Source organism: Thunnus albacares, chromosome 9, assembly GCF_914725855.1.
Source record: "Thunnus albacares chromosome 9, fThuAlb1.1, whole genome shotgun sequence".
Taxonomy (NCBI): Eukaryota; Metazoa; Chordata; class Actinopteri; order Scombriformes; family Scombridae; genus Thunnus; species Thunnus albacares.
The window spans coordinates 5,264,998-5,282,349 of NC_058114.1; the positions used below are offsets into that span (position 1 = coordinate 5,264,998).

General features: G+C 39.3%; 1 protein-coding gene across 2 annotated transcripts in view; it reads right to left on the reverse strand.

The window, feature by feature from the left end:
- The window catches only part of mylk4b (myosin light chain kinase family, member 4b), a 38,395-nt gene extending 21,654 nt beyond the window's left edge, over positions 1–16,741 (reverse strand). Inside the window, exons 1-2 of one of the 2 annotated variants that reach the window (XM_044360870.1) lie at positions 16,502–16,741; positions 9,260–9,512 (exon numbers count right to left, since the gene is read on the reverse strand). In XM_044360870.1, coding sequence (XP_044216805.1) covers positions 9,260–9,512; positions 16,502–16,566 — 318 coding nt within the window. In that variant the 5' untranslated portion in view covers positions 16,567–16,741. Of the gene's footprint in view, positions 1–4,387; positions 4,697–9,259; positions 9,513–16,501 lie in introns of those variants that run through there. The other variant, XM_044360871.1, reaches the window with a different exon arrangement.
- Positions 16,742–17,352: the final 611 nt, after the last annotated feature.

The following is a 17,352-nucleotide window of genomic DNA, read 5'->3' on the forward strand; positions in this document are numbered from 1 at the left end:
ATGAAAACCATTGAAAGTGGACACCAGCCAAGACCCCAGAGGAGTCCAGGCGAAAACAACACATTCCCTGGAGTCCTCATACCAGAGAGAGCCAGAGAGAGACACAAGGAGTCAGGAGAACCACGGATTAGAGTAAAAACATAGGTTCCACTTCAACTTTTTTATAAAGTACTTAAAATTGCAGCTCCGCTTTCTTTAACTTCACACATAATGCAGGTAGCACACGAGACACTGTGTGTAACTGATCAATGTCAAGATTATAGAGGCCAGTCACAAAAATGACCCGACATCACTCAACTGTGCTTCCAAATATGCAGCAAAGATAAAAATACAGTACATGCATTTAATAATAAATAAATAATAATAATACATTTAATTTGTCAAATGCACTGTTCATTCATAGTGAAACTAAAAGTGCAGAAATGTCCTATACTGAGGACTAAGATGCATCCATTAACGTTCTCATCAACAACTGAGTCCAGTAATGTTTCTTTAAGGCTCTGACTTTAAAGTAAAAGCTTTTTATTTCCCAAATTTGTATCTAATTCTACCATCAAATATATTTGATTCATCTCAAAGTGGTTTGTTATTTTATTACATGCATATGCTGTGTGTACATACATTTTTCAAGTATCTACATTAACAACAGTTGAAGAAATACAACATATTCCTTAATATAGTAAAAATAAAAAAAAACATTGCAAGTTCTTTGTTTGCAAATAGCGAATCATTTAAAATTTTATTTTTGTCTAAAGCATCAATAATAAATTGCTTTGTGCAAAAAAGGAACTGTCTGTCTTTCTATATCTGATCGCTTGTTTCTAAATTCTTTAATCCATCACATGAAACCATCAGCAGCTCTCTGCTTCTATCTCTCCTCTATTTGTCTACGTGCTAATTCTGTCTGAGCTATGTGAGTGTGAGAATCTGAGGCAGGAGAAGCCATTCTCACATTAGTCATGCTCACACGCATTAGCACAGGCTACAGTTTACTCTGTGCTCGCCTCATACAAAACTGTTTGTCTGTACTTGTCCTGATGTCTAAGACACACATTCACAAGACTTCACAATTATTTTATTTGTCAGTGCATTAACTCCAACTTCTCATCAGTTGAAGTTGACACATAACATTGTCCAGGAGAAAAGGCCCTCTCACATCGACATACAGATGGCAGTTTGAACAGTTTTTAATGGTTAAATGCAAATGAAGTGATGCAGGAATACATTCACAACTCCCTTAACTATTTACTCATCAAATAGTGAAACATAAAGTGGCAAACTAGTTTACCCAGCTGCTCAGTTTTCTCCACCAAATGCATGATGTAACCTTGAAGCAGTAAACAACTCTTAAAAAGTACAAATAAGGCAATAACATTAACTTTTTATAGTCTTTGTCTCTAGAAATTGATCTTACTGTTACAGTGCAGTTTTCTTTAAGCAATACAGTTTAAAAACTGGAAGAGTACTCTCAGCAGAGTGCAGATCTCCACCAGTTGTGTACAGTCAAGATGGCAGCATTTATTCATTTCATATCATGCCTAACTTTAGTGGATCAGAACATATCAGTTATGGTATTAATCTGCAGATGCATTGGTTCAAGATGAGACCAAACTTTTCTATGGATGTCAGTTTTTGAGCAATGACAAAGGCCAAAATTTGGCCTTCAACAGACTAAGTAAGCCGTGTTTTTAGCCTAGTTGATTGCCGGAAAGGCCTTTTGCAATGTCGTAACGCATATCGTAAAATGTTGAGGACTACTGAAAAGACAAAAGTCAAAGCTTTACAATTGGTTCATAAGGAATCTCATCAATATTTATTTGAATTCACAACACAACCTGCTCTCATGGTACCAAACTTTGGACTGATTGATCTAAGTTGTGGTGGAGGACTCAGCAGTCAGTGACGGCCTAAAACAGGTTTTTCAAAAATTGTGAATCACCGCAACCATGAGAGGTCCTTGAGCAGACAGCTGTAAATGTACACAAAAAATATTAGGCTGATGGGTCCAGTAGTATGTGAGATTAGCTGCAGACAGATACACACACAGACACACGGACACACAAACGACCAAACACATGATCCCCTCCAAGCTTACTTTAAGCTTTTTTAAACCTTTGATCACTAAATTATTTTTCACTCATTATATTGTTTTGTCCAACTGGAAGGAAAATAAGGAAAAACAAACAATAAACTACAGATCAGGATAAATATGATGCAGTATAGTTATTAAATGCAGGAGCACTGAACCTGTTTGACCATTTAAAGCTAATTGAATGAATCAGATATTGTATTTGATTTGAATTGTTGCTTTAATTGCACTAAAATGGCTGCAGTGAAATCATTATTTTAAAGAAATAGAATAAGAAAATTTGTGAAGAGACAAACACCTGTCAGATTTAGATTCTACCTTCTGTTTTCTGCCATTTTGAACCTGCAATTCTTCCCAGCAACATCTGGGCTTTTCTGCTTTTACATGTACTTTTACTATATTAATGTCCAAGATGCTGCAGACTGGCAAATCTTGCTCTTGGACTGAAAATGCCGCCATGTATTTACGGTTGTGTTTTCTGATATGAAAGGAACACGGCTACAGACGTAAAGTGTAAATTAGCAAAGTTAACTAGAGGTCACTTGAGAGTCTTTCAGCACCTTGGACAGATCTCACTTAAACATGATTACACCATACACAGTTTTCCTAAACTTTCAATCCAGTCTTTAAACTCAACCATCCCATATCTAATATTTTATCTCAATTTACGGCATCTAAAGCCTGAGCTGACAAGAACATGTTGACACATTTGGTCTAAACTACCAGGCTAGTAGAAATGATAAGCAGAGTTATAAATCTGGCGGCAACAAGTCAACTGTCAGCAGAGACAAGAACACTAATAAAATTATTGAGCTGACACTGACAGGCTTTAACTGCTGAAAAGAACCACAGCTCTCACACTTTTATGAGGAGTCAATTACATTTGCTTCCTGTGGGATTATGTTAGCATAATAAACTGGTTTATACCGGACATGGTATGCGTAACGTAGATGGCACAGGCTCGTCTTGATGGAGTGGTGGAGTTAAGGGCAGAATTTAGATGTCACTGCTGATGACAAGCGTGTGACGCATATAAGATGACGTTACCTTTTCCACTGAGCTCACATACACCGGCTATAGATGAAACACTGCTTCACTTGCCAAACGCTATTGTTGTTTCATTGTTTTGTTGCAGCAACATGTTCGGTACAGTCCAGAAGTTAAACCCAACAGTGAAAATATTAGAGATGCCAGAGATACTTCCGCTGATTAGTTTTCGAGCCAGTTGTCACGTCTACACACAGACCTGATTAGTCAATAATGCTTTACTTGATCCGAGAGCAGATCAGTCTTCACATCACTAGAAACACAACTCCTCTCCTCTGAGGGAAAGCAAAAGGCCATCCACAGATAACATCACCATAGCTCAGCTCAAATATTTCAGGGTCTGATTTCCAAACTCAGAGATATGAATAATGAAATCATCTACATGCGGTGTAACGTTTCAGCTCTGCTCTGCCAGCGAGAGCTTTTTCATGAAGGGTCGAGGCCTAAATCTTATTTCATTAATAATAATAATATTTAAAAGTTTCCAATTCGGCTCTTACTCTTACGCCTTCACTAAAAGTCCAGAAAAATGATATTATCTGACAAGAACTTGTTGACACATTTAGTCTAAATGATTCATCATGATTCAATTATGTGTCACTATACACAGTGTATATATTTCATGAGAAAACAGTGAAAATATTTAAAAATGCCCATGACTTCAATGTTATGTAATCCTTGAAATTCATCGTAAACAAAACTAAGTGCTTGTTCTTCATGCAATGACCTCATCTAATCTAGTTTTAAACAGATTAATTAAAAACATTGCCAACTTGCTAACAGACACACAAAAAGAAAATAACCTCCTAGCAGAGCTAACAAATGCTTATAACAGCAGTGGTCACATCTGTCAAAATAATCAGTATGCAGAACACACACACACACCTTTTATATCCAGATGCTCAGTCAAAGACATTTCAGATACTTTCTGTTTCTTAAAGACTCACAACACTTTAAGATGCAGAAACTATCTAGATTGCGTCACAGCATCGGAAGAGGTGATAATGTGATAACACAATTCATTTCCGGTTCATGGAGGCCTGCAGCCTGTCGGCCTCTGTCATAATCCACAACATGACAGTTCAGTCCAATAAATGAATATTTGTTGATTTCTTAAGTTATATGCAACGATTCTGCTGCTCATTCCTACTGAATGAACTTCTGGCATGTTCTGGTATGTCACCAGGGAAGATTCACCTGTTCACACGTAGCGCAGGTGCACAGACCCAAACTCCACTGTCTCAGTATTACCTGTACATCTGGAGATGGTGTGGTCCTCCCCCTCTTCTTGACGGAGAATGCTTTCCACAGCCTTCGCCACAGAAAAGTGGCCACCAGACACATACTCCCTAATATCCAAATTTCTTTATCCTTTAGGAAGTTCTCCATGATGGAAACCTCTTCCTGTCCCTGTTGTCCGCCTGCACAGGCTGTCTGTCTTATCTCAGCCTCTCTGTTGTCTCTGGTGAAGGAGTCTCGGGTGGTGGGCAACAAGTTGTTGACATGGGGCGAAACGACAGGCCTTGATTACCAAATAGACGGGCTTCTGTAGCTGTGCATCGATTGTAAGTGTCTTGCTCTCTACAGACTTGGACAAGAACAAGGATCTGTGCTTTGCTGCTACCCGCCCACCAAGTCACTCATTCACCCTCTACCCGGCTTCCTCCCTGCCTCCCACCCCTGGACCTAAAAGGAGAGAACATGCCGTCTCTGAGACGAGAACAGGACAGGTGGTGTTGGGTTCACGGTGTCGTTGCAGTACGCAGAATCAGATGCCTGCTGCTGGCATGTTAGTGAGACCCCTGCGATATCCTTTAACTTCAGACACAGCACTTCACGCATGCATGCATACTCCTAAGTATATCTGTCAGGCAGTCGCCTTGGCCCTGTACCACAGGGCCATAATTACAGTATGTGCATGCATCACTGCACATGCATACAATGGCGAACAAATAGACAAGCATGCACACATGTAAACAAACACTTGCATCTGTGTGCTGCGGGTGAGTTTATCTTTTTTTGTGGCCACGTGCTGCACGGGTAAAAACAAAACAAGTGCTGAAGTAGTCGTCTCGCTCAGTGGACTACCATGTCCGCGCTGTGTGTGTAAGAAAAAGGAAAGGTGACTTTTACTGTCCATTCATTGTATAAATCACAGAGTGGATCAAGACAAAGGGTAAGGTTTACGTGTGTGTAGTGTTAAACAATTTTCTGAAAACTAAACATTCCTATTAATCCTGCATGTGTTTGGCACACACCGCTGCTTACTAGACAAACATGTACAGATCCTCTTAGCATCGTCAGTAGAGGACTGCAGAGTGCCCTTTTTGGACTTTGTGTTCCTCTGTATATGCGACAGCTATCTGTCTGGATGGAGCCCATGATTTATACTGGATAGTGGAATGTGACCACTGCAGTAAGGCAGATCAGATCCCTCCCTGTGCCCTGCTAAACTTGTCAGTGTACAGTATTAAGGACATTTAACCTTGGTGCCTTTACACGTTTCTTTAAGATATCATGAGACATTTCTGTGTTCTTTGAAGGGATTTCTATCAATTAACAACATCAGGGAATGACACAGAAATATGTGCGCCTCCTGTTTTTGGTTAAGTTTAAGATTTGCCCCAAAATTAATATAAATGGCGACATGAAATAGTGTTATTATCATTCAATATCTCTCTGCAGAAAGTGGTAACTGACATTTTTATTAAGTTAATTGACAAAACAGCATGATTCTACTAAAACTGGTGTTTCTCATCATTTCAAAGGTAATAAATAAATACAAAGTCATTTTTAGCAGGTTGTTTGTTATAATTTTTAAGATTTCCGAGATTCTTTAAAGTAGAGTTTTTTAGAAGCAGCACTCCAAAACAAGCTTTATATAACAAGCAGCAACAGCTGGGGGGGTTCAAGGGTTACAAGGGTTATAGAGCAGGACCTCAGGGAGGAAAAATATTCCCCAGTGGGAATCTGAGGAGAACCTTTGCACAGAGCAGGAGTGGAGTGACAGCTTAGGTAATGAAGCTGGTGGATCCGGTGATTTGCTGACATAATTCTGGTCTGAACGGTTTGGAGCAGTTAAACTGAGGAGAGTGCAAGTTGCAGGCAGGTGGCTAGATAGAGGAAAGACTGAAAAGATGAGAGAAATGAAAGAGAGAGATAGTAGAGCAGAGGTGCAGCTGAGATCAGCTGACTTTAGGGAGAGCAAGGAGGAGGAGGAATGAGAGAGAGGGAAGTGAGAAGGGTGTTCACTGAGCACTATGACACACTGAGGATCTTAAATTACACATGGAGCCTCCCGTGTAATTGGAACATTTCCTTCAGCCTGGTGTTCACTACAAAACCACCACAGATTTACAGCTCAACCAGGCAAAAAATAAATACAGCAAAATACGCAACATAAAATTCAAATGCCCACAATGCAAACATGGTCCCTGACTCCTCTTCATCTGGTTAAGATGTAGCTACTCTGACATCAGACAGCTGCTTTACTCACTGAAGGGACGATACAGGTGACGTGTTCAGCTCCCAGCGCCAGTTAAAGATCTCATTTTCACAAGTTACATGATAGGCAACTATTTTGATAATCAAATAATTGTTTGTAGTCATTTCTTAAGAAAAAAAAAGCTAAAATTCTCAGAATGTGTCTCTGAGGATGTCTCTCTTTGGGCTTTGGGAAACAGTGATCGACATTTTTCACCATTGTTGGACATTTTTTAGACCAAATGACTTATTGATTTATCGAGAAATTAATTGGCAGATCAATAGTTAATGTAAATAATCAGTTGCAGCCCTAAATTTATATTTTTTATGTTTGTTTTACAATCCTGCAAACTGGCAACACTTTATATCTGTTAATTTTTTACTCATTCATTAAAAATAAAAACCCACTATAAACAATGACATCCATATAAAGTAGATTTCCCAATGTCAATCACGCACAAGCACTTCCTCACAGACATTCACACAACGTTACACACATGTTTCACAACTATCCCACACTTACTAAAACACTACATATGAAAGTATGACAATCAGCATCAAGGAACCTCTTAAACAACAAAAATTAATAGAAATAAAAAATAGATTTATTCTAGCCACATAATCCATCTCCCTGTTTTCTAAAAACACTGCTTTTTCCTACTTTCAGCAGAAGGAATGGCAACAAGTCATTTAAGGTTATTTTTTGGATTTTCACTTTTATTGGATAGTTTATTGTATAGATGCAGACAGGCAACAAGAGGAGAAAGAGGGGGGATGACATGTAATATAGGCCTTGTGCACCTTAATCATTTGGCTATTGCACCACACTAGGTCATTATTTTGAAAGTCATGAGCACGTTTAAAGTCTTGACTCCCAGTCAGTCAAAAGTTAAGTCCAAAGTTCAGAATCCTAAACAATCCATAATGCCATTTTCAAATGTTAACAACAGCAGAGAAACAGTTAGCAGTATCAAATTAATTTATCATGACTCCTTTCTAGAATTTGCCAACATATTCCTACTGTAATATACGTTTAGCCTTGACAGACACACTTTAACGTAAAATAAACCAAGTAATGAAATGCAGTAACATGAAGAAATCAAGTAGTGCTCTCTAGCTGGAATTTCTCTCTGTCATCTTGTCACTGCTTTCACAGTTGTATTAAAGGACCAGTGTGTAGGATTTAGTGGCATCTAGTGGTGAGGGTGTACATAGCAACCAACTGAGTACCCCTCCCCTCCCCCTTTCCTCCCAAATGTGTAGAAGAACCTTCGGTGGCCATGAAAAACGTGAAAGGCCGTCTCTCTAGAACCAGTGTTTGGTTTGTCTGTTCTGAGCTACTGTAGAAATATGGCGGTGCAACATGGCGGGCTCTGTGGAAGGGGACCTGCTCCCTGTGTAGATATAAAGGGCTCATTCTAAGGTAACAAAAACACAATGATTCTTATTTTCATTGGATTATACACTAATTAAAACATGCTTATGAACATTATATTCCATTTCTGCCAAGTCTGTGTCGCCAGATGCCACTAAATTCTACACACTTCACCTTTAAACCATCATGCAGTAACTCATACTCTTTTTCTCTCTAACCCAGTGTCCTTACACTTAGACCCTAGAGGTCACATGACTCCAGTTCATGTCTTGTCATCAGTGTCAAATCCACACTGCGAAGACTAATCTTTCATTCTAGCAGGTGACATAGAACCAAAGACGCTAGGACCTTGGATCCTCTGTTGTCTGATAATTCATTATTAGTATTTAGTATTACTGAAATAGTATTTATTGATATTTAAATGTTGCATATAGTCTCTTAAAGTTTCATTACCTGAGATACAGGATTATAGAAGCACTTATAATAATAACTATATGCAGAGTATATGCAGATTAATTACAACAATAAAGATTATAAAACAAGATCACCTGTATATAGTTGGTGTTCTGAATTACTTTACTGTTGTTTAATTGTAGATTGCAGCTGATGTCACTTACTGAAATTAACAGTAACAGTCAATAACAAAAGTCAAAACATCTCAATAAAATGAAATGAATTGTGGTTTTCAGCCATATCAGAGTGTATGTTCTCTGTATTCATTTTCTGAATCAGAAAACTGGCTCAGGTTCGCCATCTTGTGGCAACTAGATCTGTATGCGTCCTTGACTCAGCGCCAAATATTTGGTTCAGTCTGCGGTTTTGTGTGTGTGTGTGTGCGGGACAGTCTGTGAGTTGAGGAGGTTCAAACAGGCAATAAACACTAAAAGGTCTGCAGCTCCCTCTAGTGAGCTTGTTGCGTTTCACCTGTCAGGGCATGTCGTTCCTGCCAACAGGTGCCGAGAACTGGAATAGACTCTGCTGTGGCCTTTTTTTGGTTTCTTTATTCCTCCCGCTGCTGATTGAGGTTCAGGTCAATCATGGTGACAAAAACAGAGTCGTTCTCTTTCAACCTAACACTCCCATAAATACCTTATTTAAGAACCGACACCTGTAGGGCAAATGGTGCGACTGGAAAAGAACGTTTTCTCTCTCCAGAGGTCAATGATTTGTCTGATTAACTCCAGCTCTCAAGAAGCGAGTGTGTGTGTGTGTGTGTTTTCTGTGCGGACAATCAGAGTGAAAAGAGCAAAGGTAGAGTGTGTTACCTGTTGATTGCCTCCCTCCAGCTCCACATGTTTGAGCTCCCAGAAGCAGCGCATCGTCTCCACCTTCTCCAGGTGTCGGTAGAAGGCCAGTCGGCCCAGACGAAGGCTGTTGCTGCGGTTGCGGATGGCCTTCAGCCCCTCCATCTTCTCAACGATGGGAGACATGGGTATCGGTGGCGGTACCGCTGATGGTTGGAGTTTTCCATTCTTCTTACCAGAAACAGACTCATTACATGGAGTTTTCTTGTCTGACCTGCAATTACAACAAGCTTTTCATTAACCTTTATCCTTCAAAATGTATCATTACTGTGAACAACATGAGTCAGTACCACCATGTATTAATTTATAATAGATGTTGGCGCTTGAAGCAATTAGTTGATTGACAAACTTTTCAACAACTGATTAATATTTTATCAGTCAAACATTTACTGTTTCCAGCTTCTCAATTGTGAGGGTTTCTGCTTTTCTGTTTAAAATAATTGTAAATTGAACATCTTTGGATTTCGAATAGTTGGTCAGACAAGATATGTATTATATAGGCTTCTGGGAAAATTTGATGGGCATTTTTCATCATTTTCTGAAAGCTTATAAAGTCATGTATTAAGGAAAACTATTATTTGATGAATGTAAAGTTCTGACTGAAATGAATCATTAGTTGCATCACTGCTAAAATCTTCTATCAGGTAATTACACAGTATATCGTAATATCAATATAATGTGATACCTTAATATGTACATTTTTGCCTAATCCAGTTAATTAATATCTGATAAATCAAGGTACTGCATCACATTGATAAAAAATATCCTGTTAATCTAACACTACCATGTTCACTGATTTGCAACATTGCTTATACTTGTTTAATGCAACCATTTATATTAAAGGGGTCGCTATCTTGGTATAAACGGTATAGTTATTTTTATTCCCTAATCTATTGCCCGACTCTAATCTATGCTGTTGAAATGACAGTGTACTGCATATGCTTTGATCCAGCCTTCCAGCAGGACATCAATATCTCCGATCCAAATGGGATGACTGATGATGTGGTGGAGAAATCCTCTCTGACGCCTGTAGGCGACAGCTGGCTTTCTGCTGCGCTCTACCTGTTGAGCCTCTGGGGGAGTCATGGAAGATCACTGGGGATATTTATACCTCCAGAGTGTAAATGTCCTGCCGTTGCTTGACAATTACAGAGGTCAGAGAGTGGCTGTAGTTTCAGCACAGTGCCTAAGCCTCTGATATAGACTGTATAGCAGCCAGAGCTGCTCTTCAGCATCAGGGGCTTTCTCGGGGTAGGATTTCAGTTTCAGTGCTAAAACCAAAAGACTGGCCAAGGATGCACCTGTCTTTGCTCCTTACGTTGGTCCTTTTACATGTGGTGATTTATTCACACATTTCAAATGCAACTGGTGATTTATTTACACTATTTCAAATTCTATAAATGTTTTTTTTTTTAAACTTTTATTTTAATTTCTTTCTTTTCCTGCTGGATAGGAAGGAATGGGTGTCTAGATACATTTACTCAACTCATTAATTTATATTGCTAATTAAAAGGTTTAACAAAATACATAGAGAAAGGTAATTTATCACAGGAATGATTTTTCACAATTTTCAAATTCTTGCAGTAAAAACAATGAAAAGTGTCTGAAAAATGTAGAATGAAGCTGTGAAGTCATAACATCTTTATGGGTTTGTGCCATAATTGGACAATTCCACAACACATATTAGAGGTTTTCATGAGAGCATTTTTTCATAGTATATCAGGAAAATCTATGTAAACTGATCTTTGGACAGACATTATCATGAATGGCCAAATGTAGCCTAAAATTAAAAGCAAACTTAAAACACAAACAATGAATTAAATTCCACATTTGTCATAATTTATTGAGATTTACAAAAAAAGGTATTTTATAACCTGGCTCCCTATAAAACTGATGCATGTTTATGATTAGTTCAACAAGTAGTCATTTCATACACAGAATATAACAATATAATGTATAATTGTATAATTATATAATTACTGTATATACTGTATAATTGTTTGCATTGACATTTTGCCAATACCCTTATCTAAACTAACATGGCAGTAAGTGCAATTATTCACAAATTGTGCGTCTGTACGTGCCATAAGTTCAGTCAGTTTTATAAAGAAGTGCAATAGACAACTGCAAGTAGAGCTACAAACTTAGTATACTTTACTTATCTCATGCTACTTAAGTACAGTTTTGAGCAGCAGGTACTACATTTGAGTATTTATGCTTTGGAAGACTTTATAGCAGTGATTAAAGTACTGTACATAATACTTCACTATATATCTAACTGAAGTAAGGTCATTTTACACTAAACATAAGATAAAAATGAGCTCTCCAAATATTGCTGTTGTTTAGTAAAAATCTTATATCTCTAAAATGTCAATTATTTAGATACTATAAAAAAATGCATCTTTGTTTAAGTATGATTCCAATGTATTTGTCATTAATTTTCTCAACCTGATGAAGAGCTTATAACTAATCAAACTACTCTAAATGCATAAAAATCCCCAAAATTTTCATACTTGCATATAGAATTTCAAATGCAGGATGTTTATTTGTAATAGAGTTTTTTTTACATTTATGTCTTTCTACTTTTGAGGAGTTGACTACTTCCTCCACCACTCACTGTGAGACACAACAGTTGTCCGACCTGACCACCACCCAGCGTGTTCCTTCAAATTTGGTGTTTTGAAGAGGTCCTTTCAAGAACTCTCATGCCTGTTTTGACGGTGTCGGCTGGCACTGAGATAGGGCTCACAGCCCTGGAGAGCCCAGATGCTCCTGGGAGTCTGGCTGACCCCGGGTCACTCACTTTAAAGGGCTTTATTTTGGGTGTACTGTAGTACACACTGAGGTCAAGGGGCACGCTATCACCAGAAATGGAAAACCTCCATTGGTGAAAAACCATTATGAGGCAGGAGCCGTCACAGTGCTTGTTTCCAGGCAGATGGCCGTTTAAGATGAATAGATTGCTTTCCATTGTGGTCGCTTTGACTCATTGCAGTTGTTGCTTTAACCACCTGTTACATAAGAGTATTGTGTATGGTATGTGGCTGTGCTTTATGTGTGCATGCGTGCTGGCAGCGAGTGTGTCACTGTCCAAGTAATGCTGTAGTTTGTGTAGGTTTACTTTGTTTGGCGGCCCTCGGTAATCCCCTCTATAAAACAGCAGGGGGGGTTCCTATCTGTCTTCTCTATCATAATCCTTTGTATGTAACTGATAGGAAGAACTGCATGTGTCTCATAACTCTTAAAGTAGCAATGAATCATGAAGACTCCAAGGACTGTGTGCGTCCACGAGTGTATGTTTAGATGAGTAAAGAGCAGGAGCAAAAAAAAGAGGGAGGGTTGGCATCGTTCAAATCCCTCCCTAAAATGCCAAATGTGCCACGAGAGCGCAGTGATGAGAGGAAACATCACTGTCAAAACCGGTCCTTGCAAACCTACCCACCGGCGTTAAATATCTCCAAATCTATTTATAATGGCTCTCAATGGGGGTTCAAAACTATATGCACGATGCTTTAGGAGGAGATACCATCAGGATGTTTTGAGTATTGTAAAATTATTTCTCCATGTTCAGGGCTGTGGCCAAATGCTGTATCAAAGTCTATACATAGCTGAGGGTTTATTGTAACAGGCTAATTGCACAAGGCACAAGCTGGGGGGCAATGAGAGAGACACAAAGTTGGTAGCAACAGGTGACAACACAACACACTTCAGTGTCACTCTTCTTTATGTCTTCTTGAGTGACTACAAGGACAAGAAATGGTTCTTTGATAATAAAAAGTTATTACAAGAAGACTACTGCAGAGCAAATATATGGGTACCAATTAGGGCTGGGCGATATGGACAAAAATCACATATCACAATATTTTTGAACAAATACCTTGATATCGATATTGCAACAGTATTGTAGGGATGACTATTGGTACTTTCACAAAATATACACAATGAGATTTTGGATAAATAATCATCAGTAATGTGGATATAATGACTAGGTGATTGAAGGCAAATAATAGAACAGCTTGAACAGTCTGGTAAGTTCAGAAAATTACATCATTTTACTGTAATGCAGCATTTAAAACCAGGAAAAGACAAAACTTATACCATATTACAATATTACGATATCCAAAATCTAAGATGATATCTAGTCTCATATCATAATATCAATATAAAATTGATATATTGCCCAGTCCTAGTATTAATCATGCCTGCAAGAAAAATCTGTATTACCTTTTTAACCTTCCCCACAGTATCCCCACTTTATCTGACCAGAAATTCACACTTTGTGAACAATTGACACCTTTTCTTCATTATGTCTACAATAATGGTGGACTTGAACTCTTTTTTTATATTTAGTAAGGTGAAATCCTTACAAAAAACCTAACTTTAGCTTAACCAATGCCAAAGTTTGCGTAATACTTACATAACAAGAGGCAAATCGGTTTAATCGGTGTGTCCAATAGAGAGATAACACTAGGTTCAGGACTTGATTTGCCAAGCTTAGCATAAAGACTAGAAGCAGGGGGAATCTGCTATCCTAGCTCCATGAAAGCTGCCTTGAAACAACTCGTAAGCTAGTTTATTTACACATTGTATCTTGTGTATTTAACACATGTAGAAATAGAAAATGAGACACTGTGATTTAACAAGCAATTAGATTACGTACTGGAGCTATTTCTTGATTAGCAACAGCTGCGCACAGTGACAGATTAGCACTCTTTTAATCAAAACCCAACTGACTGTTGTTTGTGTTGGTGACTGGCTTTGTAGCTAACAAGGTACGAGATGTAAATAAGACAGTTCTGTCATAGGAAAGGTCTTTATTATTATTAGTATTATTTTGACAGGGACTAGAAATTTCCTTCCGTTTCCAGTCTTCTGCTAAGCTAGGCTAAACAAGTCTTGGACCTACAGTGGTGAACCCACAAAGAAAAAAACATCAGTATTCTCAAGGGATTGTGGGTAAAATGGCAAAACAAGCGTATTTCTCATTAAAAACTTGTTATCTGACGGTAACAGATGCATAGAAAGGTAACAAAAATAAGATATGTGTCTAATGATTCATGGTTTTTGTACAAATCAGAGTTAATGACTGCTTTGACATTATCAATGAGAAATAAGAGGAGGTATATTTCTACATCTGAGGAAGTCTATTAATTATTTATATTGCAAATACTGAGTAAAGGTGAATTTGTTTTCCCCAATCAACATTTTATTCAGCACATTCTGAAATTAAAATCCTGAAATAATCTCATGTTGCGCTTTGTGTATCTGCTGCTAAGTAAACAGACATCGCAGTCACTCTCAGCTAAGATAACATTAAGTGGCTCGGAGAGACACAGAGTCTGCTGCATGCGTGTCCGCTTGTGTTGTGTGCATGTGTGCATGCATCCATCTATATGGTACATACTTATGTAAAACCGTGCAAGTAATCCAAGGCCTAACTCTGCTAGGCTGTGTTTGTTACATGTGATGATGGTACAGAAACAGCAACAGGGCAGATTAGAGGCCTTTTTTTAAGTATCAGGACAGGACAGGGGGTCTAGTCGTAGATGGCCTGAGTGGGAGTGGCAGCCCCAAATGGACCATCTTCACCCAAGGGAGCTATCTCTCTTAGGGGCCTCTGCTGTCCTGGTTTAGTAGTCGCGTGGAAAAAGCCATCAAAGCCTATAAACCATAGGAATGTGGGGGAGGTGTCTGAGTGCGTGTGTACAGAGAATAGATTGGAGCGCAGCGTGATCATTCAACCACGTTTTTCTTTGGTGTCATCTCAAGTAAGAAAAACTTTCAAATATTAAAAACACACAAAGACAATGGCGGAAGATTTTTCTCGGAGCCTCAAGCGTAGATCTCCAAACTGCCTCTGCTAAAGGACACTCTCTGGTTAACTGCAAAGAGTCCCACCGGAGAAAAAAAAGAAAAAGAAGGAAAAATGCCGAACATATCTCCCTGCCCACACTCCTTCATTAGTGAGGATACTCAAGTGACCAAAGCCACTTTTCAAATTAATAGGCATCAAATGAAACGTGTTGACTGCCCGACACCGTAATATCAAGTGATCAACAGGTTTATTTTTCTCCATCTAAAGTCGGCATTCCCTCCTTTCTAGCCTGCCAACTCGACGCAGCTCTCATCGCAACTAAAGCCAAGTCATGATCAACATATCATCGCCGTTGCTCTCCGGAGTGTCCAATGCAAATACTTTGACCCGGGGGTGTTCTCTTTAAACGTGGCCAGATTGTTACCGAACCCGGGCAACCCTGAAATTCTGCTGTAATTGCCATATACAATACGCAAAACACAAATAAACACATACATATGAGTACAGTAGCTCCCTACAGGCTTCTAAGAAAAGGCACAAACTCTGCACACTAGACCTAGAACACTACTATTACACACATAAACACGCAAACATCTCACAGTATACTCAGATATACCCTTGCGGACACCCATTCGTGCCCTGACAGACATATGCGGTGCCCACAGCCCCTCCAATCCTTCACACTGACAACAACTCAGCAACCTCTGCAGAAGAGTGTAACTGTAGAACCTCCACTCAATGTACTTTTCCATTTCGCCAAGAACAAAGCAGAGTCCTTATTTTAGTCCACAGCAGATAGAGTTGCATTCTGCTTTGCACCAAAATTATGCATGAATCAGCACTGGACTCAGTAACCTATAATCAATTAGATTTAATCTACGTTTTATTTATTTTGTGGGGAAAGAGGCTATAAATTGTGTGCAATTTGTAGAGGTATGACGGATAAACCAGCATAATGTCACAACCCTGACTGTGTGATATAGAGGTCTTTTTGGAGAGTTTGATAATCACAGTACCAAAAATAATGTTTCAGTTTTTGTTTTTTTTGTTGTCTTTAAACTAATTATATCCTAAGTAGATGATAAGAAAAGGGTTTTTGTAAAATTTTATCTCAAAAACCGAGTCCATTTAAAGAGTAAACGTGTGATAAGTGTGCCAAGTAACTTGACAAGTGGCACCTTGCACTGGACGTAACTGACACCACTGGAAAAGGGGTGTTAGAATTCAAAACACGGTCATTATGCAAGTTTAAGATTGCTTTGCACTTCTGAACAATAACACGAATAGTCGGTATAAGCAGGTCAAAACTATAACAATTAGGCAACAAATTTTCATACGTATTAGACTTTTCTGCAGCAGAGGTAAAACCAGAACCACACAGGACTCACCCTTGATAGTTGGGCACATTTGCAATCACCAAAATCTTCTTCTCCTTTCCTCCCATGTCTCTCATGGGTTTGATGGAGTCCGTCTCTCCAGTTTTCCCCTCTTTCTCCACTGGTTTTTTTTTTTTTGTTTTGTTTTTGTTTTTAGGTCCTGGCGCTGGGTGCTCTCTCGCTCCCTTCACAGACCAGGCAGCTGCAGGACGGATTGATCCAGTGTGACTGACAGACAGACAGATCAGGAGAGACAGCTCAATGGGAAGCTCTGGCTGCTTGTGAGTCTGCAGTGGGAGCCACAGATGTCCAGGGATAAGCACCAGGAGGGGGCGGGTGAAGGAGAGAGAGGGGTGGGTGTGTGGTGGATGAGAGGACAGGGGAGGGGGGGGGAGAGTTGTGGCAGGAGAGGGAGGGGAAGGGGGGGGAGTCTGCTCTGGGACCCAGGGACCACAAGCAGGGACAGAGCGGAGGAAGTGTTCCAGGGAATGTGGCTTGTTATAATGGAACGTGCGGTATGCCTGAGTGCCATGTGTGTCTGAAAGAGGAGGGATGATAGACAGAGAGAGGGGGAGAGATACAGAGGGGAGGGGTGGGGGGGGGGGGGGCGGCAGGGGACTGAAATGAAGGAAGAGACTGTGGTTTTAAGGTATCCGTATCTTGTTTCTTGTTTACTTTTTCAGCCTTCGCTTAACGAGGATGGTCTCTCGAGACTGAAATCTCTGTGTTACGAGTGTTTCCCAATAATAGCAGCATAATCCATGGACAAGCGTTGTAAATTATCTCAAACTATAAATGCTATGATAAAATGCATCAGTCTATGTAGTGAGTATTCAATGTCCATACATCTGTTTGTACGAAAT